General features: G+C 36.8%; 1 protein-coding gene across 1 annotated transcript in view; it reads left to right on the forward strand.

Moving 5' to 3' along the window:
* LOC131074668 (uncharacterized protein At4g19900) overlaps window positions 1–27,565 on the forward strand; it is a 147,072-nt gene that overhangs the window by 89,272 nt on the left and 30,235 nt on the right. Inside the window, exon 4 of the mRNA XM_058011339.2 lies at window positions 15,479–15,673. Coding sequence (XP_057867322.2) covers window positions 15,479–15,673 — 195 coding nt within the window. The remainder of the gene's footprint in view (window positions 1–15,478; window positions 15,674–27,565) is intronic.

The raw sequence follows: 27,565 nt of genomic DNA on the forward strand, positions 1-27,565 counted from the left end.
GTCTATGAAGTAGTTGAGATCAAAATTTATTAGACATATCCAACTTTTGTTAGGAATTTAGTAAAAACGGAAGCCATTTTGAGGTGATCCAAGACTTTCATTGTGATTGAGACAAGGAGTTTAACCCATGAATTGTAGAAAATAGATTTTTGTTGATTACATAGGCAAATATTCATTTAACTTTTTAAAAGGGCAGTCACCAAATACACCAAATAGTTGTCTAAGTCTGAGATCAAAGATTAGCTAAGTTTATGAAGTAGCTGAGATCAAAATTTATCAGACAGAGATCTAACAAAAGTTAAATAGGAATGTCAAGTATGGGATTTTATAGAGATCTTGCTAAAATTATAGAGATTATAGAGATTTTGCTAATTTGCCTATGTAATCATCCCTCTCCCTCTCTCCCTCACTCTCCCTCTCTCCCTTCTCTTAATCCTATTGTCACCCCCTCTCTCTCTCTCTCCCCCTCTATCTCTCTCTCTCTCTCTCTCCCTCTATCTCTCTCCCCACTTCCTATTTGGTTCCTAGTTCTACATAACCCGTACGGGTTATGCAGAAATAAGGCCAAAACTTCTAGTTCTGCATAACCCGTACGGGTTATGAGAAATTGCGAACACTCACATTAGGTTTCCATAACCCGTATGGGTTATGGGAAAATCTTAATTTATTTTAGTCCCAACGGCCTAAAAACCAGCATTGCAAGTTGTTTGAAGGCCCCACTGCTGTTGCACATGATTTTCTGGGACAGTAACAGTCAGGTTTTCATTTTTTTTTGTCAATTTTTCTTTGAAATGATTGATTTGTCTCGTATATTGGATTGCTTTTGAAGTTATTTTATCATTCTTACTTTAGATTATAACAAAATGATGATCATTTGTTGTTTTTTTTGCTTTGATCATGATTGATTTGTCTTGTATTTTGGTGTTTTTTGAAGTTATTTTATCATTGTTACTTTAGATTATAACAAAATGATGATCATTTGTTGTTATAGAGATATAGATTGTCCAAAGTTATAGAAGGTTTACAAGGAATGCTTTCAGTTTTAGGAGTAGGAATTCTTAGTCTAGAAAAATCTGCCATTTCATTTTTACGAACTTTTGCAATGTGACTAGGATTATTACATCTATAGCAATACTATATTGTAATTCCTTGGAGGAATAAAATAATTCATTTGGTTTCATCTTATAAACTTTAGTAATAATAAAATTAAAATTAAATTCACTTTGTTAACCACAAACATAAAAAATAAAAAAAAGAGTATGTTGTTGATTACATATAAAAGAGAGTATGTTGTTGATTACATAGAAGAGCAGTGATCTACAGTCTTCAATAATAACAAAGTGATCAAACTATTAGAACAATCTTTTTGACATTATTGCAGCATCTTCTAGGACATAGTTCACACCTAATATATCAAGCAATAATACATGCCTAATATATAAAATTAAATAATACACACCACTATTATTGTTGCAAAATGACAATAATAGTCTTCAATATGGTTCGCTCATATTGTTTTTTATCTGAAATAAGGTTCTTGTGTAAGACAGATTGGTCTATATTGTTTTGGGTCTATGTGGTTGCGTATGGTGTGCTTAGAATTCTTTTTGGAAGATGAGTCGACATGGTAAAAAAAGACTGTAGAAACTAAATATTTCTTTAGTTTCCTTATTCACACACATAAAAAAGAGTATGTTGTTGATTACATAGAAGAGCAGTGATCTACAGTCTTCAATAATAACAAAGTGATCAAACTAAATATTTCTTTAGTTTCCTTAACCACAAAGATAAAATAGTTGTCTTTACTTGTCTTGTCAATGAGTACAGAGTGTTTTAGATCATTAGATCATGCTTCTAGATTATCTTAATTTCTATTTTGATGGTTCGCTCATATTGTTTTTTATCTGAAATAAGGTTCTTGTGTAAGACAGATTGGTCTATATTGTTTTGGGTCTATGTGGTTGCGTATGGCGTGTTTAGAATTCTTTTTGGAAGATGAGTCGACATGGTAAAAAAAGACTGTAGAAACTAAATATTTCTTTAGTTTCCTTAACCACAAAGATAAAAAAGAGTATGTTGTTGATTACATAGAAGAGCAGTGATCTATAGTCTTCAATAATAACAAAGTGATCAAACTATTAGAACAATCTTTTTGACATTATTGCAGCATCTTCTAGGACATAAGCCTAATGCTAAAGCTTAAAGGTATCAAGCAATAATACAAGCCTAATATATAAAATTAAATTCAAAGGGGCTCTAAATATTTCTTTAGTTTCCTTAACCACAAACATAAAAAAGAGTATGTTGTTGATTACATAGAAGAGCAGTGATCTACAGTCTTCAATAATAACAAAGTGATCAAACTATTAGAACAATCTCTTTAATTTTATATAGTATCATATATAAAATTAAATTCACAGGGGCTCTAAATATTTCTTTAGTTTCCTTACCCACAAACATAAAAAAGAGTATGTTGTTGATTACATAGAAGAGCAGTGATCTACAGTCTTCAATAATAACAAAGTGATCAAACTATTAGAACTATCTTTTTGACATTATTGCAGCATCTTCTAGGACATAAGCCTAATGCTAAAGCTTAAAGGTATCAAGCAATAAAACAAGCCTAATGCTAAAGTTAAATGAATATCTGCCTATGTAATCAGCAATATGAATATACTAATTCACTCTAATCTTTCTTTCCCTCTAATATACTCAAGTTTAGGGTTGATAATAAGAAGTTTATTATCAATATATTCCTTTGCAATAATTTTATATTCATAGTTGTAAACTTTAGCGAATTCATTTGGTTTTATGATTGTAAACAATATAAAATTGATTGATAATAGATTCCTCCGCAATAATTTTATATTCATAGTTGTAAACTTTAGTGAATTCATTTGGTTTACAATCAATAATAACTTCTATTGTTCATTGCACATCTCAAAGGGTTATGTTAAATTCACAAAGAAAAGTATCATATATAAAATTAGCAAAATCCCTATAATCTCTCATATTGCTGATTGGGAGAGAGATTCCAAATCAATGATGATTTTTCCTTCAAAATATACTAGATTAGAGTATCAATATTATTATCAACCATTTATTCACTCTAATTTTTCCTTCTCTTAATCTTTCTTTAGTGAGGATATAAATATACTAATTCCAAATGAATGATGATTTTTCCTTCAAATATTACAATAAAATTTTATAATTTCAACTAATAAAAGTCAAAATGACGAATTAAAATCTCTATAATCTCTATAATTTTATAATTATTGCCTAATTAAGAGAATAGGATGGAGGGAAATAATGGGAGGGAGAGAGGGAGAGGATGGGGGCTTGTATTATTGCTTGATTCCTTTAAGCTTTAGCATTAGGCTTATGTCCTAGAAGATGCTGCAATAATGTCAAAAAAATTGTTCCAATAGTTTGATCACTTTGTTATTATTGAAGATTGTAGATCGCTGCTCTTCTATGTAATGCCACTTGGGTGCAATAATTAAGAGAATATCGGCTACCTTAAACCTTGTCGGTTAAACCCTTCTTTCAGGCATCAAATCCATTTTGATTTTTTTTGAAAAATCCATTTTCGGGCATCAAATCACATCCAAATTTCAAAATTCTTTCAGATTTGGATTCGTGAGAGAATTTTCTCTCTCCTGGAACCTGGAACCCTATTTTTGGAAAGTTCCTAAAAAATAGAAGATGGTGGAAAATCATTAAAAATCTCCTCCAGAGCAAAGAAAGTTGAAAAAACTTCAAGAAAATGCTTCCAGAGTCAGATTCTCTCTTGAAGTTTTCTTTCTCTAGGGGTTTTCCACCAAGTGGCAGCCCGGTCAATGCATGTGGAGTGCATGAAGAATCTTTTTGCATGCAGTCGCCATATTAATGATTTATGACAGATTCCTACCGCATGTAGTTGTCGCATGGGATGATGGGCATTTATTTCTTGCATGGGAATATTTGTTGTATTTTGGGCCAATTTGATGTAATGGGGTGCATTTAATGCACAAATGGATGCCATTTTTGGCTATTTGGAATTAATTGTATATGGGCTTAATGGGTGTTTAATGCTGATTCCCACCTTGTTGCATCTTGAGTGGAGAATCTTTTAGGGAAAAACCCTAATTAGGGTTTGCATGTAGCTAAGGCCAGAAGCCTATATAAAGAGGTGCCCCCCCCTCATCTGTACAGGAGGGAGACTTGTATGAAATTGTTGCGATAAGTTTTGAGATAATAATAGTGAAACGTTGTTCTTTGATGGTGTCCACTTAAGTTATCTTTTCAAAGCTTGCATGGTTTCACCTTCCTCACTTAGATTAGAAGTAGTAAAGTGCTTTGATTTTCAATGGAAAATGTGATGGTGTTTGATGAATTTCCATGGTTAATACTTTTTGCATCTTGCTGATCGTAAGTTGCAGTGTAAAGTTAGTCTGAACCCCAAACTTGTGCTAAGTTCGATTGAGAATAGTCATTTGAATTGTGCTGTGTTGGGTATTCAAATGCACTTTCTTAATGTGAAAATCCTTCAACGTCCTCAGAAGATTGCACCGGTTCATGCGGAGCTGTAGTTAAACTTGGTAAAGCAGAGCTTGGTTTATTTGGAATTTGTCCACCAAAGCATTAACTGTTGATATCATTGCCCTTAGGAGTAGATTTAGATCCTTGTAAACCCTTTCCCTTTTATTTTCAGTTCATTTTAGTCCGTCCGAAGCAGAAGCATCGCAAAATTGCCATATCCGATGATGAAGTTCCACGCCACGTCAAAGAAGTGAAACAACGATCCAAATGTAAGTCCCCTTGAATTACTAGCAATCACATCAGCCAACTGAGTCACATCCATAACATAAAGGAACCTCGGAGTCGATTGTTTGAACTTCATGCAATCTTAGCGTGCAATCGCACTTTGATCAAGAGAGAGTAAGGTGACTGTTGGTAACTTTATTCTGTGTTCGAAGTAGTCCTAAAAACACGTCAACAAGTCCTTCATACTTGAGCTTAATGTGTTTGGCATCAGCCATTTATGGTAGACAATTTGGAGAGTACTTCAGTTATTTGGTGAATTGACATCTATGATTGCATTGCCCTATTAAGGAAGGAAAGGCGATGTCTTTAGGAGTACTTTGGAGGTGAATTGAGGCGGTTTAATGTTACAAATCAGGTCTAAGACAAATTCGACCAGACCCCTTCAGATCCATGATTTTGTTCATTACTCCTTGTTTGTGCATCAAACTCATCTTTGGTTGGGAGCGCTCACCTTTGGGGAAGGCCATGATGCATTTTGGTGTTTACGAGAGGACTTATAAGCTGGAAATTAATTGTTATTTGCCTCCAAACCACAACAGGGTCGATTTTGAGAAGGGGGTCGATTTGGCACAAGGAAATCACAAGGAGATTAGATATTGCTTGCTTCTTCATCTATACTCCAAGGCGCTTCATCCAGGTTTTCTTTGGCACTGTTTACATTGAGTTTTCAGTAATATATGTATGAATTCATAGCTGCCATTGTTACTCAGAAAATTCTGAAAACTATTATGTTGTAAGCCATAAGGTTGGGTGTTCATAGTTGTTTGGAATACGCATACAATAAGGGTTGTTGTTGGGAATCTAATGTTTGATGTAAATCTGCATTTATGATCAGCATGTGTGCCAACTGTTTGGCATAATGTCGTTTAAGTGTTTATTGGCATCAGTCATCTTTTGTCTTGGCCCTCTCTTAAGTATTTTATAATCAGGACTGCATTAAATAAATAAGCTGTGAGTTTTATATATGTTGTAGCAAGTTGTTCAAATCTGAGGATGCATGACAATTGTTTGACAAAATGTCAACTAGATGATTTTAATGTTTGTATGCTTAATTAGTTGGTCTATCATCCCTTAAAATCATTGCAAGCAAAACCAAGACAAAGTGCATAACATGCAGTATTATACAACTGTCCAAAACTGCATAACACACAGATTATACAGTCTGAAAACTAAAATAGCAGGTTATTAGACAATTGTTTGTTAATATTCCTTACACTTTCAGTCATATAACAACAGGGGATATTATCGTGGTATCAGAGCGGTTTCCTACCATCCTGTGTGGGCAAAATGGCTTCTAAATTTATTGAAGAAGTAATGATTGCTTATGAGGAGTATAAAACACTTCCAGATAAGACCAAAAGTTTTCTAGATTTCGATTGCTATTTGGAGTATTGGATGGATTATGGCAAGCACAAAAGAAGAACAAGGAATAGAGATACTTCACCCATGTTAGGCAGAAATTTATATGATGACATTGTTAGGCATGCTGATTTAACTCAAGAGGATATGAGGACAACCATGGGGAATGAGTTGTCTACATCATCTTTGCAAGAAGTTTCACTTGAGACTTCTACATTGGAGGCCAGCATAGAGCATGTTAATGATATGGGTAGCAATGGTATGGATTCGTTGGATGATCATATTGCTTCTTCACCTTCACATGATGAAAAATCAGACTATGGCAGCCAAGGACAGTTGGAAAATCAGTCCCTGGTAGCAGCTAAGGTATATTGATGACAACAGACACATTTGTTCACGTCATCATGAGAATGATGATACCTTGGAATCATCTCTAGATGGCACTCAAGAATTAGGTGTTAAAGATGGGTTTGGTGGGATGAATTCAAATCATGAGCATTCTGATTTTTTATATCAGACTTGGGTGGATGTGAAAGTTGATCTTCTTCTTAGTGGAACAGCCACTAGTGTTTTGATTACTCATGATGAAGGTGACATTTTGCAATGGCATGATATCATCACTTATTTGTTTGAGTACAGTAGCATTATGTTCCATAGTTCTCATGAGATTGCGGTCCTTACAAATGGAAGAATTTGTGAAGACGAGTCTACAAGTGTGGGGCATGAAGCTTGAATTGAAGAGGTGCTTGAAAAGGGTGAATACTTTACACAATGGTATGACAACTATTCTGATTTTGATAACAACAGTCATACTTCTTTACATCAACATGAGGTAATCATGTTGTCATATGAGGAATTCAAAAGCAAGGAAAAACAATTTGAAATCAGTCCTTATTTTCTGTGCATAAACAACAGCTGTATGTCTTCACTTTCTCATGATATGGCAACTTTTAATTGTGGAAAAAGAAGTGACATAAGTGTTACTATGGTTGGTACACATGATGCAAGTAGAGGACATGGAAGTTTTGATGTTGCATCTCATTTCGGGATAAGTTTCAGGTACTTTGGAGCAGTTGATATGGAGCAGTCCCAAAGGTTGATTGATGGATGGTTAGAAAGGGCAAAGCAAGCGAAGTTGTTGGTTCAACAAACTAAGCTCCATCTTCAACACATTCATGATAGACAAAGTTTGTGTAATTCTGCAAATTTTATTGAGATTGAACATTCTTTTGAGGATGATGATGATTTTTGTGATGACACTCATAGTGGATCAGCCACTCAAGAGTTGTCTTTGGAGGGTAATGAAGGCAACCACAATCCATCTTTGGATTTGTTACCCATTTCATATGATATGGCAGCTATCTACTTGTTGGTAGGTGATTTAATCTTCTTAGATTCGTTATTGATCGATGGCTGCTTTACTTGGGCTCCCATTACACATCTTTCTTTGGCATGGTTCACATCAGCTATTGAGTTGATACAACAGATTCAGTTGGTGGTGTTAGTGTTGGTGTTACAGGAGTTGTTTGGTGATAGCAGGGACATTACACATATCTTCATTTGGGATCCAGGTAGAGTAGAGTTTTTCTTGCAGCTGAGATTGCTTGGGGACAAGCAATTTCAGGGAGGGCAGATTGTAATGTCTTCATTTTCATGAGGATCAGTTTGCAGAGGAGTTTGGCCTATTAATTGACCCTCGTAGGCCATGGAGTTGATAAGAGGGGCGGTTGGGCAGTTGCTTATGGCTTCATGTTTTAATTTTATATGATTTTTCATGAGATAATGAATTCTCACTTATGATGTCGCATGTGTTGCACTTTATTTTCATAATGATATTTTAATTATCTAAAGTGCAAAATAAATAATAAAGTCACTTAAATAATATTATTATTATTTGGGGGATCTTCTAGAAGTTCAATTAAATAATATTTTATTTCTTCTAGAAGGAGGCCGACCTCTTGAAGGAAAAGAATAAATAGAGGAGGCAGCCTCATTGTTGGGTATCGGTTGTTTTGATATCTTTTCTTCGTGACTAACTTGTGGAGTGAATGATACCTCCCATTGATAGCATAATTGAGGCGGTGAAAGATCCTCCGAAGGGTTGCAATTGTGAGTGAAGGATACTTCAGTCCTTCATACCTGAGCTTAATTTGTTTGGCATTAACCATTTATGGTAGACAATTTGGAGAGTACTTCCACTTCAGTTATTTGGTGTATTGACATCTATGATTGCATTGCCCTATTAAGGAAGGAAAGGCAATATCTTTAGGAGTATTTTGGAGGTGAATTTGAGGTGGTTTAATGTTATAAATCAGGTCAGAGACAAATTCGACCAGACCCCTTCAGACCCATGATTTTGCTCATTATCCTTGTTTGTGGATCAAACTCACCATTGGTTGGGAGCGCTCACCTTTGGGGAAGGCCAGGATGCATTTTGGTGTTTAGGAGAGGACTTATAATTTGGAAATTAATTGTTATTTGCCTCCAAACCAGAACAGGGGCGATTTTGAGAAGGGGGTTGATTTGGCATAGGGAAATCACAAGGAGATTCGATATTGCTTGCTTCTTCATCTATACTCCAAGGCGCTTCATCCAGGTTTTCTTTGGCACTGTTTACATTGAGTTTTCAGTAATATATGTATGAATTCATAGCTGCCATTGTTACTCAAAAAATTCTGAAAACTATTATGTTGTAAGCCATAAGGTTGGTGTTCATAGTTGTTTAGAATATGCATACAATAAGGGCTGTTGTTGGGAATCTAATATTTGATGTAAATGTGCATTTATGATCAGCATGTGTGCCAATTGTTTGACATAATGTCATTTGGCTATAAGTGTTTATTTGCATCAGTCATCTTTTGTCTTGGCCCTCTCTTAAGTGTTTTATAATCAGGTCTGCATTAAGTCTTGGCCCTCTCTTAAGTATTTTATAATCAGGTCTGCATTAAATAAATAAGCTGAGAGTTTTATATATGCTGTAACAAGTTGTTCAAATCTGAGGATGCATGACAATTGTTTGACAAAATGCCAACTAGATGTTTATAATGTTTGTATGCTTAATTAGCTGGTCAATCATCCCTTAAAATCACTGCAAGCAAAACCAGGGAAAATTGCATAACACACAGTATTATACAGCTGTCCAAAACCGCATATAACACAGATTATACAGTCTGAAATCTAGAACAACAGGTTATCAGACAATTGTTTGTTAATATTCCCTACACTTTCAGTCATATAAGAACAAGGGGATAATATAAAGGCCCTCAAAATTGGCTCTAAAACTTTCGTTTGCATCTTTAAAATACATAAATTTTAATATCTTCAAATCTAGCATGCTTATCTAGCCAATCCAAAGCTTTGGGGAAAATTTTGGACTAATTCGTGCTCAAATTAAAACTTACTATAAATAGCAACCTTATGTAAATGCAAGGTTGAGACACTTCTATGTAATGTCCCTACTTTGAAATATAATTTAATAATGAATAATAATAAAATTAAAATACAAAAGAATAAATATAAAAATTAAAATTAAAATATAAAAGAATATAATTAAATATAATTAAAATTTGAATAAAGTTAATGAAAGGTCAAAAGGCATGAAATGATAAGTTGTGACTTCCTCAAACGTGAGATATAAAAGGGAGAAGATAAACTCATTTGAGGGGGGGAGAATTTGAAAAAGGAGAAGTGCAGATCTGATTATGAAAGGTTATGTCCCTTTCAAAGGGCAGAAATAATGAAGAGTTGAACTCTTTCAAAAGGTGCTAATGGTGAAAGGGTGTGTCTCTTGCCAAAGGGCATGCATGATGAAGAGGTGTGACCTCTCCGTCACATTGAGAGATATAAAGGAAAAGAATCAAAGCATCCAATATTATCACCATGGATTGATAAGATCAGAACTGTTATTTTATTTACAAGCACATCTTTGTTCTTGGTGGTATGCATGGGGATGAGCTGAGTATGTATGCTTAATATATGAAACCTGATAACGTTCTTATTCTGAATTAATAGTAATAATAATGTGGACTGCAATATGTATGACAGTCATACTTAATTTCATATATATTCATAATACATAAGAAATTAGTATACTCACAGTCTAAATCATGTTATTACTCTCAGTATTTAAGAACATGGGAATGAGATGTTCCAAAGAGGGGCAGTGTAAATCCAAGCAATAGGTGAAGTCCCAAGATAGGGTGGGGATCAGCGACCCATAAGCCTTGAGGGTATAGACCCAAGATAGGTAAGGGCTTGGATCTGTAAACTTTGAGGGAACCTATTGTATTTGGTCTCTAAGCACTTTGGTAACATACATTGACCCTTCTCCCTTAAAACTCAAAATTACGAATAATGAAATTAATCATCTAATGAAGATAATAAAGAAGAACTTGTTAATATCTAATTGAAGAATAACAATCAATTTTAGTATATTGAAATAGATCAAGTAGGGGACATTACATTCTAGAAGAAGGATATTTCTAGATGAAGATATCCAAAGTGTTGTCTTGAGTGAGTATGGCCACTTCACATCTTCAAGGAATCTTGATATTTCCACTCTTAGAGACAAATATAAGAAAGATGTGCATGAATGGTGGTACATACATGGTCACGGATCTATTCACATGCAACTATATTATCTTTTACAATTATATAATTTTATTATTTATGTTTTATGTTTGTAAAATTAAACACTAAATGTTGTATGCAAATTCAATAGGTTGCAAGTTCTTCAACTGAGTGGAATTGGAGTACATACTCTTTCCACTTAGTTAAGAGCAACCATTTGAGTGTAAAAAAAATTTAGGATTTGATTTATGTACATTCCAAGTTTTGTCTCTAGCTTGACAAAGAGGGATCTAAGTTTTGAGTGTTTCAATTTAGATGCTACAGTTGTATAGATGATTTAATTTTTGTACGTGGCATAGCTAATGGGAGTAACACTCAATTGATTGTGGTTCAAATGAAATGTTTGAAATATTGTCATTGATGTCAAAGGGATTTGCTAGTCACTAATGTCAAACAAGCATGGACAAGATTGTTTTAATTAAGTATCATCAATGTCAAAGGAAAAAGGATGCATATCTTGTTAAGGCCAAAGGCTACTAAATCGTGGAACAAGTCACAAAGACAAGAAAGCAATCAAGAGGTGGCATTTGAAGTCAATAGAGACATATATTATAACAGTCATAAGGAAAGTAGTATGGAACAATGATGATAAGTTTAAGAGCAACTACATGATTGTATGATGATGTTAAAGTAGTGGGGTCTTATCATTAATGTCAAGTAGACAGGATGAAGGGGAAGCAACGATTACACACAGAATGATTGATTTCATACATGCATTTCTTGCTACTTTATGATCCATATGTTCCAGATTGACCAACCCCCATGCTCATAACTATATAAAGGAGAAGCAGCGATGGAAGGATAACTATCTAAAGCTGACAACAATGTTAGAACTTTCTAAAGGCATTGATGTATAAAGTTTATGATAAACAGCAATAACATTGAATGCTATGTATGCAGGGGAGTCGTCTAATGGGCAGAGCCATGGTTGTGGTGTGCAGACCTGTGAAGATAGCAGTCGGTATGTTGGAGAGTTCAAATGAGGTGTCAAGCATGGACCTGGGTACTACCACTTCAGAAATGGAGATACATATGCAGGAGAGTACTTTGTAGACAGAATGCATGGTGATTGGTACGTGTTATGAAAGTCCTCTAATATACTAATTGACGCTAGAGAAAAGGAATTTCAGCTCATTATCTTTGATGCGGAGAAGAGATTTGCCTTTGTTGAAATGCGTACAGCTGAATAAGCCAACAATGCTATGGCATTGGATGGAATTGTTTACGAGGGTGTACCTGTTTGTAAGAAGAGACCAAGTGATTATAATCCATTGCTTGCTGCTGCGGTTGGACCATGTCAACCAAGTTTAATCTCAACCTGGCTGCTGTGGGATTGGTTGCTGGATCATCAAGTGTTGCAGATGAACCTGATCGTATATTTGGTGGAGGTTTGCCATACTATCTAACAGAAGAACATATTATTGATCTTCTTTCATCATTTGGACCATTGTTTGCTTTGATCTCGTTAAGGATCGTGAGACGGGAAGCTCAAAAGATTATAATAATATGCAGCGATAACATAAGATTAAGTGCAAGATTTTGGCAATGGTTATTAATAAAAGGCATAAATTATGATCTAAAGCAATGATTAAAAGCAACATTTTATAATAGTTAACAAAGGACATCTTATTTTAAAGGGACATCACCTTTCCAAAGGATGTCTCTTTTCATAAGAGACCTAAAGTATAAATAGCGATTGTAAATTGTGAAAAGAAGAGTGTGGAATTGTGTGTGTAAGATATAAAAGATATATAAAATTCAGATTTATTACTGCAGAGGGGGATTAATTACGAAAGAACATTTGTGAAGGGTTACCTCTCTTGGTGAAGAGGTATTTTGGAGTAGTATGTGAGGAGATAAGTGAGAAGTGTGTGTTGAGTAGAAGAAGACAATAACATAAATATATGTGTGTGGGGGTTTGTGCATGTGTATATATATATATATATATATATATATATATACACATATATACATACACATATACACACACACACACACAAACACACACACACACACATATATATATGCATGTGTGTGTGTATATATATATATATATGCATGTGTGTACATATATACATATATACATATATATGTGTGTGTGTATGTATATATATATATACATAATACATATACATATGTATATATATTATGAGGAAATTATTAGCAGATTTATGATAATCTTGTGAAGGAAATTATGAAGAATTCATAAGCAGATTTCATGCAGAGATAAAGAAGACTTCAGAGCAGCATCATGAAGCATAATAAAGAAAGTTGTGTGAGAAATAGTATGGCAGATCTATAAGAGTTATTTGAGGGGACATTACATGAGGAGATTGTAATCAATTTTGTGGCAGATTCATTATCACCATAATAGCAGTTTGAGGAATAGAATTTGTGGTTTACAAGGTTATCCATCATCCATTGTGGAAGCAACATTGATAAGGTGGAAAGTTGAATGAGGGGTTGGTGCCTCTAAGAGAATGAGGGGTTAGTTCCTCTAGTGAGTTGGTGTGTATGAATAGAATGAGGTGTTGATGCCTCTAGTAGGTTGAGCCTATGAACTTTGTAAAAGAAGATTTTATATAAAAGCATTAATTTGCAGTGGTTTTCTCCCGTTCGGGTTTCCACATATATCTTGTGTTCTATTTGTGTTACATGGTTGTTAGATTTCATGTGAATGCTAATTTGCAATGAATATGCTTTGTGATAAAGTTATATGCTTATGATATTAAGTTGAAATTGTAAAAGTTTGTTGTTATACTGATTCACTGCCCCCCTTCTCATTATAACCATGTGCTCATCATGAAGTTGGACCAAATGTTGACTTTTGATTATGAACAATATGAAGACTATTAAACACTGATTGTAATTTTCGTTGTGCAATGACATCTTGAATTGAAAAATCATTGAATTATGATTGCAAATTATGAATGTGAGGTATTAAAGTATTCTATTTATTGGCAATTATGAGAATCACTAATTGTATATTTTTCTAATTTATAATTTTGAATAGATATATTATATAGCCAAACCAGTACCCTTACTCAAGGAAAATTTCCTTTTGCTGTACCATCGTACCCGATGTTTGTAGCTGTATCTGTACTAGAACCAGTAACTTAGTGAAAAATATATGGGAGCCCATGCTTATAAAAGCTCCTAAAAGTTCTCTGCAACACCAATTGAGATATTTTAGGAAGCCTCCCTCCATGGGGTAGTAGCGTAGGACTCTATATTAACACATTTCATTTCAAGAACAAGGAAAATGAAAGAGATAAGAATCATTCCAACATTTTTGTACACACATAAATATTATAGACGCACTTTTTTCATATGCAAGGTATCAAGGTATTATTAGAGGAACACTTTTTTCATATGTAAGGTATCAAGGTATCCTTTGTTTAAGAAGTTTCTAGTAATTCTATTCATTGATCTGTTGGTGCAAATGTGGTATATTACCTAACTAGTTTGATATTAGGTCCTATTTACACTTGCATATTTAAGCTTACTTGGGTCATTTAGTATTTGTGTGTCATATCATAGGATTAAGTCACTTGTCATGATCTTATTATGTCCTAGGGTTTCATTCTCATCTTTATAACAATGGCTTCCTCATTGTATATTGTTCTAATTTCATTTATGTAATGAATTCTCTGGCTTCATAGCATTTACCTTGCTTCTGTCTTGTGCAAAAGGTTGTTTTGGTTGCATGTGATCCCTGGCTCCTATGAGATTGATCAACAACTCTTACATGATCCTTTATACTTATAATTGTTTTTGCTACAATCTGCATGGTTTTGAGTCTTCATATATCTGATGCTAAAATGATCTCTTCGGCATTGAATTTATTATATGATTAGACATGTTCAGAGCACATGTTAAAATTCATAAAGCTGATTGTATTTGCTGACAGGATTGGCAGCTAAATGATTTTTGCTTTTAACAACTGAATTTGGTCACAGTTTATCTCTGTTTTAGTTTGGATCAAATGTATCATGAAAATTATACTTGTCTGTTTAGGTAAGGAATTATCAAACATCTATATTATATCAAAATGGCTATAGTTTAGCTAGGATCGTGTTCATTGGATGAATTCAACATGGCATTTCTGGAGGTAGAAGAGGTGGAAATAGGTTTATCCTCAGACCATTCTTGTAAGTGACAGGCTAAAAGAAACTCTGGAGCTTCTTATGCTACCGCCTTGGAGGACTAATAGAAAAACATTACAAGGTCTAGGACTTGTTCAAAAGTAAACTGCATAATTTATTGCTGCAAGAGATTAGCAGTTATCCTTGATGGAAAGCCTGTCTGGTCAGGCTCATTAAGAAGCTTTTGAGAATGGTGGAATCACAAAATGAGCTTTCCTTACACAGTAGATCACACTGTAGGGCATAGTTGTCACAGTTTTGAACATTGTTGGTGTTTTGTATGACAGAAGTTACCTTGTTTTTTGAAGTACATTTTGATAAAAATATCTTAAGCATGATAAGTACCTAACATATAAAAACACATCTGTTTCTGGTTATTATTGATTGGAGTATACTGTGATTAATATTGATATTAAGAATATAAGGTTTTCATGGTCCAGTTTGGTGAGTAGGAAAGCTTTTGGATTAAAATGATTTCAGAAGTTTTGATCTTTGTATATGCCATAAACTGAATCATTATCTAATGGTGATTTTTGCAGCCCCTTTCTACTGGAGTGCCTCTCTGAATTCACTGCAACATATGAAGATAATTTGTTAACGTGGAATGGTGCAGAGCTTTTGACCAGGGTTGCAAAAAGATCCATCGAACAAAGTGATCAAAGCTGGGTGCATAAGGATTTCAAAATACAACCCCACCAGGAATTCTTTCCTTTAAGTTTCTACAATATCTCAAAGTATGAATATTATTCTTTAGCTTCTTGTATATGCTATTCTTCCTGTGGTTTTGTTATCTCAGAAATATATTGAAAACATTGCAGATGTGCATATAAAAGTAAAATATTGTCCTTCACTTGTTGCACATTGAAGCATTTCCTCTTGGGAATGTTCTCTTCGTTTATACATTCTCTGTCAGAAATAGTTCCCTTATTTCTTTAAGATATATTTAAATCCTTATAGTGCAATTGTGATTAGATTTGACAAATGGTTGATTTCATTAGTATTCTAGCATATACTCCTAATGTGAAGTGTGAAGAGAAAGAGAGAGACACACAAGATATGAATCACATGATATATCCATCATCACTTAGCACTGGAATAATAAATGTTGGACAGGGACCAACCCTATAACTTTTGTATGGTTATTTTTTGTTGGCCTCTTATTATATTCAAAGATAGGCCTGCTTTAGACTAACAGCCATAGTGTAGGGCCCATAAATTATGGATCCCAATATAGTGCAAACTTGTACTTGATTAGGTTTACTATGGTAAAATGGAATGGACACCATACATTAGTGCCTCATGAGGATGGGAGCAACACTTCACCAAGAAGATGATTGTGTCTGCAATATTTCCTAGAGGCAAAGAACAGAAGTAGGCTCCTGCAATGACTCCTTGAAGATAATTGCACCCACAAATCACTTGGAGAAGCTAGCACTCACAATATCTCCTATCTCTCTTTCAAAGCTTGGACAACAAATCTTAGATAAACGAATTCTTGAACACAAAGAACCATTGATAGTTAATGATTCATAAGTACAATAGCCAACAACCAATTGTTCCGATCATGGTGTCCAGCCATTATGCTAGGAAAAGCATCTGCAAATCCCTTACACAACCAGAACCTAGAGATACAAATCATGAACCATGAGAACCTAATGATGGGACTGACAAAGATACAGCCTAAACAAATCTTGATCATATTCCACTCCATTGTAAGGCCCAAGAAGTAACTCTATCTTAAAGGTACAAAGTCCGCTAGACGAAGCTCCATGGCCAGTTAGCTGTTGCATAGCAATATATGAATGAATATCAGAATAATATGAAGTACAATCATTTGCTAGCTTGGATTGTGGATTTACCACATAACACTTGCCCTTGAACCACATTCATAAGTTGAGAAAAATTGAAAACATTGGTTCAGAATTATATTATCGTTTTGAACTAGCACTTTGCCATCAAAATGCATCATCATGGGTCATCTCAACAAAAGTCCTATTGGTTAATATGATATCCTTATAAAAAAATAAATTCTATGTTCTCAATGTACTTTGTGTTTCCTTAAGATATGCCATTTTGGATGAAGTTAGGGAGTCAGTCTATGGTGGCATTTCTCTAAAATAGGTTGTTATTTTGTTTGAAATGTGTAAGTTTTGAATAATCGTTTAAAAGTTTACATGTAAATCGTCAATCACTTATTCAAGTTGAAGGTCTCAAGTTATAATGTGAATCCCCAAATATGCAATTGTATTGCCCCCTTTTGAGGAGTAATCGGAGATGGCCCATTTAGCCTATTTTCTTTTCGTAAACCAATGTTAGAATATAAGGGAATAAATCAAATTAATTATTTAAAGTTTTCCAATAAAGTAATATTTTATGGATAGCTGTATTCTAATTAATTAAATAAAGTGACTTATGTGAAAAATAAAGGAAATATTAAAAATTCACTTTAATATTGAGCTTTAATGAAATATTTTAAGTGGGAATCTGGAGAGGTGCTCAAGAATGTTCTACAGGGAAATATAAAAGTGGATTTGGAAGCTCATTTGCATATATTTTGGATCTTCTTCTTGGAGCAAGAATCCTAGGACACAAACTCTAAGGGAAATTGGTTTCGATAGTGAGAGATCTACCCTAGCTGGTTGCAGGTGGAATTACTTAGGTTTCACTCATGGTTTGAACTTTGAATGATTGAAAATTTCGTAATTTGTGAAATCTTGCAGGTAAGACAAATTATTGAGGAAGATTGTTATTTTCTTTAAGTTCTTGTAATGTTAGGAGTTTGGGTCAATATTGTTGGTTAGTGTCATCATTGGGTTTTGTAAATTAAGGACATACCGGGCAACTATAAATATCAGATTAATGCTTATTGATATAAGATCATATTGTGGAGTGGGTGATACAAATTAAGGCAAATTGAAATATATATGCCTTCCATACTTGGGTGACCTTTATACCAAGTTGTTGAGCGATAGGGTTGTTGCGGGGTCACAGGTTTTACTATGTGGTTGGGCACAATTTTTTAGTTATTGTGGAGCGTTTGACATTAATTTCAGGGGCAACGAAGGAAAACCTCAAAGACTGGCCAACGCTCTCAAAACCAGATGGCATAAAAATGGGGACATTACGGTCTCCCTTCCTGAATGATTGCTTGTCCTCAACAAATGCCAACTCATAAAATGATTGATCCCGGATAAAATTTATGAGAATCCAGGATCCCAAATAATTCTAGGAGGTCTATAGCTCCATATTCTTAGTATACTATACTGCTAGGCTCGAGCACAAGTGATCTCTTGAAATCCTCTTGTAAGAAGAGTAACCAAACATTGAAAAATCTCAGTCAACTCCTTAGCAAATTGTTTTTCATAATCATAAATCTATGGCACCATAGGAAAAAAATTGATGATCCAATGCCGGAAATGCAATGTCGGAAATGCAACGAATGGGGTCACTTTGCGTGGGAGTGTCAAAATGGAGATGACGCAGGGAGTTTGCTGTGCAAATGGTGCGGTCTAGGGAATCACGAGGACACAGGGTGTCCAAAGCAAAAAGGGGTGAATATGCTGGAGGTAGAAGAGCCGGAGGAAGGTGTATTGGCAATCACAGGATTGCAAAACAAGAAAGCCATGTATCCTGATCCTCGCACGGAGAAGGAAAGACTCTAGGAAGCTAAGGCAGACATTGAACGTACAATGGTAGAAGAACGAAGGGCCTCGCATCTGGTTGCCACTACCCCGCTTCGGTCGGGACCGGAAAAAACTATCATTAAGCAAATGTTACAGACCACTATACCTGTACGGGTATCTGACCTCCTAGAGACCATGCTGCAATTGAGGATGGCCCCGACAAATGCAGCCGGTGACATCACCGTCGACCAGGAACACCGAACGACAGAACCACCTAGTACGGCTCCGGTGAAGGAACCTGGTACAGATGCCATAGACCCTATGCTACTCACCATAAGCATTGGACGAAAACCTGCCGTGGTGGAGATGGACATAATGGGCCAGAACCTCACAAACACCATTGTGGATGGCGGGTCTAGAGTCAACGTGCTACCGGAAGAAACTTGGAGAGGTCTTGGCAAGCCTACCCTCTGGCCACCAACGTTACACCTCGTCGGTGCGGATCAACACAACATCAAACCCCTCTGGACTCTCATGGCACAAAAGGTGGTGATCGGGACACAACAATTCCTTCTGGATTTCGTAGTCATTCCACTGGAGAGAAAAGTGTACGACGCCCTCCTGGGAAGGGGATGGTTGATCATGGCTAGAGCCAATCATAACTGGAAGAAGAATACACTCTCAATCGAGAGTGAAGGTCATAAGTATTTGATTGACTTGAGGAATCAGTCCATCAGTGAAGAGCTTGCGTCGTCTGACTCCGACTCAGAGGACTCAAATAGATGGGAGCAGGGTTCCGAAGGAGACAGAAGAGGGAGGGAACCCAACGAGGAAGGAGTGCTGGAACTGGACGGATGCTCCGAAGATGGAACTAGTTCATTGGCTAGACTCTTCCATTGGCAGATGGAGGACTACGAGGTCTTGCACCCAGAGTGCCACATGCTGCAAATATGCGAGATTGGGGAATCAAGTGGCGGTACAGAAGAGCAGTCATTTCCCCCGGAGTACAGTAGGTATCAGGAAGGGATGGCACGGGTGGATGACACACTAGCCCACCAGTTTGAACGAGACAATCCCATCAAGTATGAGGAAAGGGATGTGAAAAAAGTCAATCTAGGCAAGGACGAGGATCCGCAGGTGATACTCGTAGGGCATGACTGGAACCCCGTATTGAAGGCGGTGGCCTTCAGGATATTCTTGGAATACAAGGACGTCTTTGCCTGGACCTACAAGGACTTGAAGGGGGTACCATTGGAATTGTGCGTACATCGCATATCCCTCGTACCAGGAGCCCAACCCATACGGAGGAGACCGTATAGGATGAAAAAGAACTACGCGACCAAGGTGAATGAGGAAATCAACAAAATGTTGGAGGCTGGGATCATATTCAAAGTGGAAACAAGTGATTGGGTTTCCCCAATAGTCATTTCTCTTAAGAAGGAGGCTAATCAGATAAGGATATGCGTAGACTTCAGGTACCTAAACGTAGTAACAATCAAAGATCCATTTCCAATCCCATTCATTGATAGCATTCTGGAAGTAGCTGGGCACGAGATATACACGTTTCTGGATGGGTTCTCGGGATACAATCAGATAAGTATTGCGGAAGAAGATAAGCTAAAGATCACATTCGTGGTGGAAGAGGGGGTGTACGCCTACAATCACATGCCCTTCGGGATATGTAATGCACCAACAACCTTCCTGTTGATGTGTATTTTGTACACAACCAAACACAGAATAAAATACCCAAAGGTATCTTACCCTCTCTTGAATAAAGTCTCCGAATGCTGAAGATGTCGCGAAAAGGATCAATGGGGATGAGTTCAAGGTTCTTTGTTGTAGGATCTCTACGTGTGGATAAGCACCAGTGGTCGTTGTATATGCTGTTTCTTCAAGGGGCCTTACGTACTTTCAGAGAAAGCTTGTCTGTGTTACTCTCTTTTCAACTGCAGGAACAGGATTTTCCTAACACTAACAGATTTTCAAAAAAATGTCAAAAGGATAAGGGTTTCAAGGAAGGAATGCTAATCTAATCCTAAGAATGACTCAATGAAGGCTAGACTTGGTAAGATTCTACCAATTTCAGTATCGCCAAGAAATTACAACTCTACTGGAATTGATGCGATCTTCTAAGGTGATTCAGTAATTTTCAAATCATCAAGGATATAGATACTATCATAGAGATACATATCAATACTTCCAAAAATGATTGAATTTTTAAGCAATCTCAATATTTCCAGTTGACCACACAAGGCGTCCTTTCAATCGGTAAGAAGCTAGTGGTTTGGAACGTGAATCTCACCAAAGATCAAGCACAACACTTAGTCCTTCCAACTTAAACTTAAATAGTCCTTCCAACTTAAACTTAAATACTACTTCAACTGAGAGTGATTCAAGAAAATAAACAATCATGAAGATAGCCACAAGTATTGCAATAAAACACCATAACTTCAATATTTTATTGACCTTAAAGCCAAATGGACAACAATTGTTCAAAATTCTTTCTTCACTACTCAAGCTTGCTACACAATTACTTTCTTCTCTCTAAGCTCTCTCTCCTTTTTTCTAACTTCTAACTATAAAAATGAAAATGAGTGAGGGTATATATAGCATCCTCAAATACAATGAATGGCCCAGATCGAAAGAAGATCAATGGCTGAGATTTTGACACCTAAACCCTAATTAGGGTTTATTACAAAAAGGTCCCCATTTAGATAAACATCATTAAATGCATAGCCAATAATTAATTGGCACAAATATCGAGGAAACATAGACCAATAGGAATTAAGTTGCCACATCATCCTATAACAACTTTTCATCTAGAATTTTGTTCCCTTTCCTATGCTCTTTCTTAGCATATTCAATGAATCTGGACACAATTCCCTCAATCTCAACAATGGGAATCTCAGGAAGATTCTTCATTCGTTCTTCCAAGTGAAGGACTTGATCAAAAGCAGTGAGAAGAGCTGTTTCCCATCTAGGTTCAAGTTCTTTGGTCTTCTCAATTAGGAACATAGTAGTGTACATTTGATCTCGCTGCTTATCTGTGATGATGTTCTCCTCTTTGCAAAAGATAACCTTGACTCTCTCCTCCAACTCTTGGATGTCCACATCTGTCTCAATCTCGATCCGCCTGTCAAGAATGGTACACAACACCTCAAACACCTTATCTTGAATTGGGTGAATGATACCTTCAAGTTGACTGCATCTGGTGTTGATGTCATCAAAAAGGACCTCTTTCATCTGGAGCAGAGCTAACCACTGTAGGAGGTTATGGGTTCCTCCATCCATTATCCTTTCTTGTGCCAGAATCCGTCTTGGTGTTTGTCTTATAACTTGTAAGACAGGAATGATAACATCTCTAGTGTGAGTGAATGCAACTACAGTTATCATTAGATTATGGATAATCTCAAGGACCTGGATAGCTCGATGAACTATCTTCATCATTCTTGTTGCAAATTCAACGGCTACCGTGTGGGATTTATCAATCCAAGAGCTCATAAGCTGAACCAAGCTCTTGACTCTTTCTGCCTCACCCACTGATTCAAGAGGGAGTGCTTGTAAAGGGGATATTGCTGGATCCTGACGTCTTAAGGGCTGATTGAGATGACTAAAATAGCTTCTCCAAGCACTGACCTCCTTCTGAAGCTTCTTATTCTTTTCCATTTCTTCTTTAAGTTTGTCTTTAAGTGCTTCAAATGAATCGGTTGCTTCTTCCATTGCTTGCTCGGAGGTAAGTGGACCAAGCTCAAATGTTTCTAAGTCATACTCATCTGCAAGAATCTCACCCTCATATTTGTCCACCACTGGTGTAGCTATTTGCAATTTCCTGGATCCTGTCTCATCTCTAATTACCTTGGACATCTTTGTGGCCTTCTTCTTTTCCATTACCTCTTGAGAATTTCCTATAAGGCTTTCTAAATCAAATACTTCTTCTTCCTCTTCAACCACAACTACCCTTGTCAGTCTCTGTTTTAACCAATCCGGAATGGCAGATCTTGTTTCCCTTACTTGTATTTCCTTAAGTAGTTGTCTATCCTCTCGGAAAGGAGATGTCGCTTCATCATCATTCTTCTTTTCACGTAGCTCATTAGCATTAACTTGGGGAGATTGATTTGATGAATGTTGAGGCGTCTGTCCCTTTTCTTGCTTGTCATTTTGTACCATGGATTCCATAGATTCATCAATTTCATATACCATCTCCCCCTGATCTTCTGCTTGATTTGCCTTCTTTTCATGTCGAGAAGATGTGCTTGGTGGGTGATCAGGGTTTGCTTTCTGTTTCTTCTTGGAAGGTTCCCTTTTTTCAAGTCTTTCTTTCCTCTTTGAGCCTTTGGAATGAGAAGTATTCTCACTCACGCTTGCTTCTCCTTCTTCTGGTCTTGCCTCCAAAGTAAATGTCATTGATACATTCTGCTCTTTCAACTTTTGATGCTGTACATCCACCCATCTGCGAGTGCATGATAAAACGGGGGCCATCAAGGCTCTCAAGTCTAAAACCTCGGGCTCATTCCAATCTATTTTCACTTCCTTGTCCTCTTTCTCATAAGATGACTGGAGGTATCTACCATTATCTTGGGCTTGATCAGCTACTCTATAAACTTTGCATTTCCTGATGAGATCTAAGGGTAGCCAAGAATGCATCTTTCTTTTGACCTCCAAATCACCTGGGAGATTCATCCAAAAGTCCTCCACTTGAAACTCATGCTTGTACTTCTTGCCGACTGTCTCCTCCATATAACCATGAGGATCAAAATTCTCCCGCGAGGCAAAGAATGAGAATGAGTATAAAGATAATTCCTTTTCTGCATCTTCATGGCTTGAGTATTAGGACATACTTCAACTGAATTCCCTAGTATGATGGGCACGGGAATTCCATTTCCATGCTTGTGTCTAGATGCCTTCGCATAAGCTGCCAACTATCTAGTCACCTCAAGTAGTAGTATCCTGTCTGTTGGATATCTTGGCAACATGTAGGGAGGTGAAGGACACCCATGAACTCTGATGTATGTGAATTTTTGAAACTGGATGAACCATGCACCATACTTCTTCACAAGCTTCTACGCATCTAGAGATAGTCGATTGTGAATCCCACCTTGCAATATCTTGGTAATGTTCATCGTGAAGGTGTCATTGACTAACTTGTAGTCACTTCTAGGCGGATGATGTAGATGAACATAAGAATCACAAACTCTCATTTCTCCGGGTCCTCTTCTGATCACTCGTCTGTGAGGTAGCCTTGCATACTCGAAACTCCTAATTAAGGCATATATAACATATGAGCTCATGTGGAATGATTTGGTGGGTCTTAGCCTTCTCAACTGCACGTCCAGACAATTGCTAATAATTTTGGCCCAATGAAGCATTCCTTTTCCTTGGACTATCATTTGAATGAAGAACATCCACTTTTCGAAGAAGAAGGCTTGAGGAGCCCCTGCAACTCGATTGAGCAAAGTTATCAAATCTCTGTATTCCTCCTGGAAGTCGATCCTATGCGGTGTATTGGGAATCTTGTTCAGGCGAGGCCGACTTTTGAGCAACCAATTCTTATTGATGAGATTCAGACAAGTCTCAGGATCATCTTCATAGATCGACCTCGCTCCTTCTAAGCTTTTGTAAATCATATCTTTATGGTCTGGAAGATGAAGAGCTTCACTTATAGCTTCCTCTAAAAGGTAAGCTAAGATGTTCCCGCCTTTGGTTACGATTGTCCTTGATTGTGAGTCATAGTGGCGGGCACACTCGATCATCAGCTCATGACACTTGACTGCGGGAGGGAAACCTGCCGCCTTGATGATGCCACTCTCGATTATCTTCCTTGCAATAGGTGATGGCTTGCCAATGTAGGGGGCCTCTCGAAACTTCTTCACTTTGAAGTTTCCTAAGTTGGTGTCTCCGATATTACTCCACTTGGACACGATCCTGGTCTCCAATTCGTCGCTCCTCTGATCTTCCTTGATGAGAGCTTGCCGACTAATAGATCCTCCGGCTTTGGGGGTCGCCATTTGATGCCTACACAAAAAATTTCAAAATTAGTCTTTAAGCATCATACCTTAAAGTGTAGAAATTAAGACTCCTCAAAGGGAAGATTTAAGATATTAATGATAAATCTAGAATTCCTCATTTCTCAATTAATTATGAATGGAATCAAACTTTCAAGACTTAGACCTTTTTCTTAAAAAATGCTATGAAATTAAAACAAGCCTTGAATAAGAACATCAAAATGATTCCCTATACCTTCCCTTGAGTGCTTAACTATAAAACCTTGGAAAATGATGAAAGAAGACCGGATTTTGCTGGACAAGGGTTAAATTATAGTCTTCCTTTGGTGAATTACGCCTCCATTAGCCTTCAAAAGAGCTTCACCTTCTTTAGCCTCCAACACTTAGCAAAAATTCTCCTCCAATCTGCTGGATTTCGCTCCTCAATTTGCTCCTCAAAATCGCTCCTAGAAGGAATGAATGAATGATTTGAAATTTGAAGCAACAATCCCCTTTATATAGGGCGCTCACCCTAATCCCTTCAAGGCCGACTTGGCAAATAAGGTGTAAAAATAAATAAAAATTCCTTGAAAAGGTGGCCGACTTGCCTATAAAGGCATAATAATGATTTTTGAGCGCTCATTTTGTATTTTTTAATTTTAAAAATTAATTTTAATGCCTCCAAGGTGAATTTTTTTTAATTATTTCAAGGCCTAAAAATTAATTTATTAAATTGCCAATGCCTTAATTAATGCGAATTTAATTCAACCTCCCAAATGTCTTGAATTTGGGTAATTTAGTGCAAATTAGGGAATATCAAGGTTTGATCAATGCTTAATGAAACTTCCTAATGATTTCGCCTTGGACCCTTTGGAAGGGTCAGGAGCGATTTTCTCAATTTAGTCCCGAATATCTCATTCCTTGACTCCAAAATCTCCTGGAGGGTGAATTCATACCTAATTAAAGGCTTGCATTTCAACTTTTGGTATTTCACATGAGGAAATTAGGTGAAAATGTGGATTTCGCCCTGGGCCCTCTGGAAAGGTCAGGAGCGATTTTTTATTCTAGGCCACAATCAACCTTAGCTTGATCATTGAACTCTTCCAAGGCAATCTCCAGGGTCCATTTCCTTGCATCATTGAGTTGGCTCATCAAAATTTTGAAGGAAATAGTGCATTTAGGAGAATTTCGCTTTGGACCCCCTGGAAGGGTCAGGAGCGAAATTCATAATTGGGCTCAAAATTTTCATTTTCTAAAGTTCAAAACCTCTTCAAGGCATTCCAAATAGGTTCTTTCACTGAATTCCAGGCTTAGTTTCATTCAACTTAGGAGGAAAAAGGTGATTTTAGGGTTTTTCGCCCTGGACCCTCTGGAAGGGTCAGGAGCGATTTTTCCTCCTTAGGCTTACTCCTCCATCAACTTTTGTCGAATCTTTCACTCATAGCTACGCAATGTTCTTCCTCATTCAATCCACCCAAGTTTGACTTGATCTTGCAAGGTATAATAGGGGTTTTTCAAATTTTCGCCCTGGACCCTCTGGAAGGGTCAGGAGCGAATTTTGAGTTTTAGGCATATTCCTTCATGCTTTTAACTTCAAATCACTTCTAAGGCAAAGAACATCATGCCTCTCTCCCATCCAAATCATGAATAGCAAGATTTTGTCTTAAATTTGCAAGAAAGAGGGAGAATTTAGAAATTTCGCCCTGGACCCTCTGGAAGGGTCAGGAGCGAATTTCTTCCTTGGCTTCAAAACTTGCATTCATGGCAATCCATTTCCACTCTAGGGCAATCCAAATGTCGTTTTAAACCCATGCCTAGGCTTAGCTTCGCTCAAACTTTGGAGGAAAAGATAGGTTTTAGGATTTTCGCCCTGGACCCTCTGGAAGGGTCAGGAGCAAATTTCCTAGTTGGGCTCAATTCTTCCACCTTTTGATAATTTCTTCCAACCTTAACATATTCTCAGGGGCAATTCCTTATGTGTTTCATCTTATCCCTCACTTGATCTAGCCAAGTTTGATAGCAAAAAGGTGTTTTTGAGAAAATTCGCTCAGGGCCCTCTGGAAGGGTCAGAAGCGATTTTCACTATTTTGACCAAAATCCTTCGTTTTTTCACCTTGAAGCTTCTTTGCTAAGTATGATTTCACCTTCCCCTGTGCTAGGAATAAAGTCTCATGTCCAAGGAAGGCCAAAAAATGTGATTATGAGGAATTTCGCTCTCGACCCTCTGGAAGGGTCAGGAGCGAAATTGCCTTTCCTGGGCAGAATCCTTCATTTTCTTCAAGTTAAAACTTCCTCAGGAGGCAAAAGGGAGTTGTCCTTGTTTCATTCATGCCCAAAACTTTACCCTTTTCATTGCAAGATGAAAGCTATTCAAAATTTCGCTCAGGACCCTCTGGAAGGGTCAGGAGCGAAAATTACCTTCCTTGTCCAAAATTCTTCATTTTGCATGCTTCCAAATCTTCAAATGTATCAAATGACGTCCAATCTTTCCTCCAAGATGCCCTGCACATCACAATTTAGCCAAAGTCAGTGAAAAATAAGCTCAAATAAAATTTTCGCCCTGGACCCTCTGGAAGGGTTAGGAGTGAATTCACTTTTCTAAGCCAAATTGCTCAGTTTTTAAGTTTCAAAACCATTTCACAAGGCAAGGTCAGATCATTTCCAAGGCCAGGAACCAGATTGCAAGTCGACTCAAAGCAAGAAATTGTGTTTAGAATGAACTTCGCTCTGGACCCTCTGGAGAGGTCAGGAGCGAAAATCCTCTTTCAGGCATCATCTTGCCCTCCAAAGTCGATCAAATCCCTCTCTAGACAAGAACACATAAATTCATCTTCAAACATGTCAAAACTTAGCCAAAATTGTGAAGGAAATCCAGTCTACAAAGATTTTCGCTCTGGACCCTCTGGAAGGGTTAGGAGCGAAATTGACATTTTCAGGCTCTTGATTCATTTCATTCTCTATTTAACTTAACCAAATCAACTCCCTTTCTTCACTGACTATGCTTAGCTGACTCAGACTCAGA

The sequence above is a fragment of the Cryptomeria japonica genome, chromosome 4, assembly GCF_030272615.1.
Source record: "Cryptomeria japonica chromosome 4, Sugi_1.0, whole genome shotgun sequence".
In the NCBI taxonomy this organism is placed as follows: domain Eukaryota; kingdom Viridiplantae; phylum Streptophyta; class Pinopsida; order Cupressales; family Cupressaceae; genus Cryptomeria; species Cryptomeria japonica.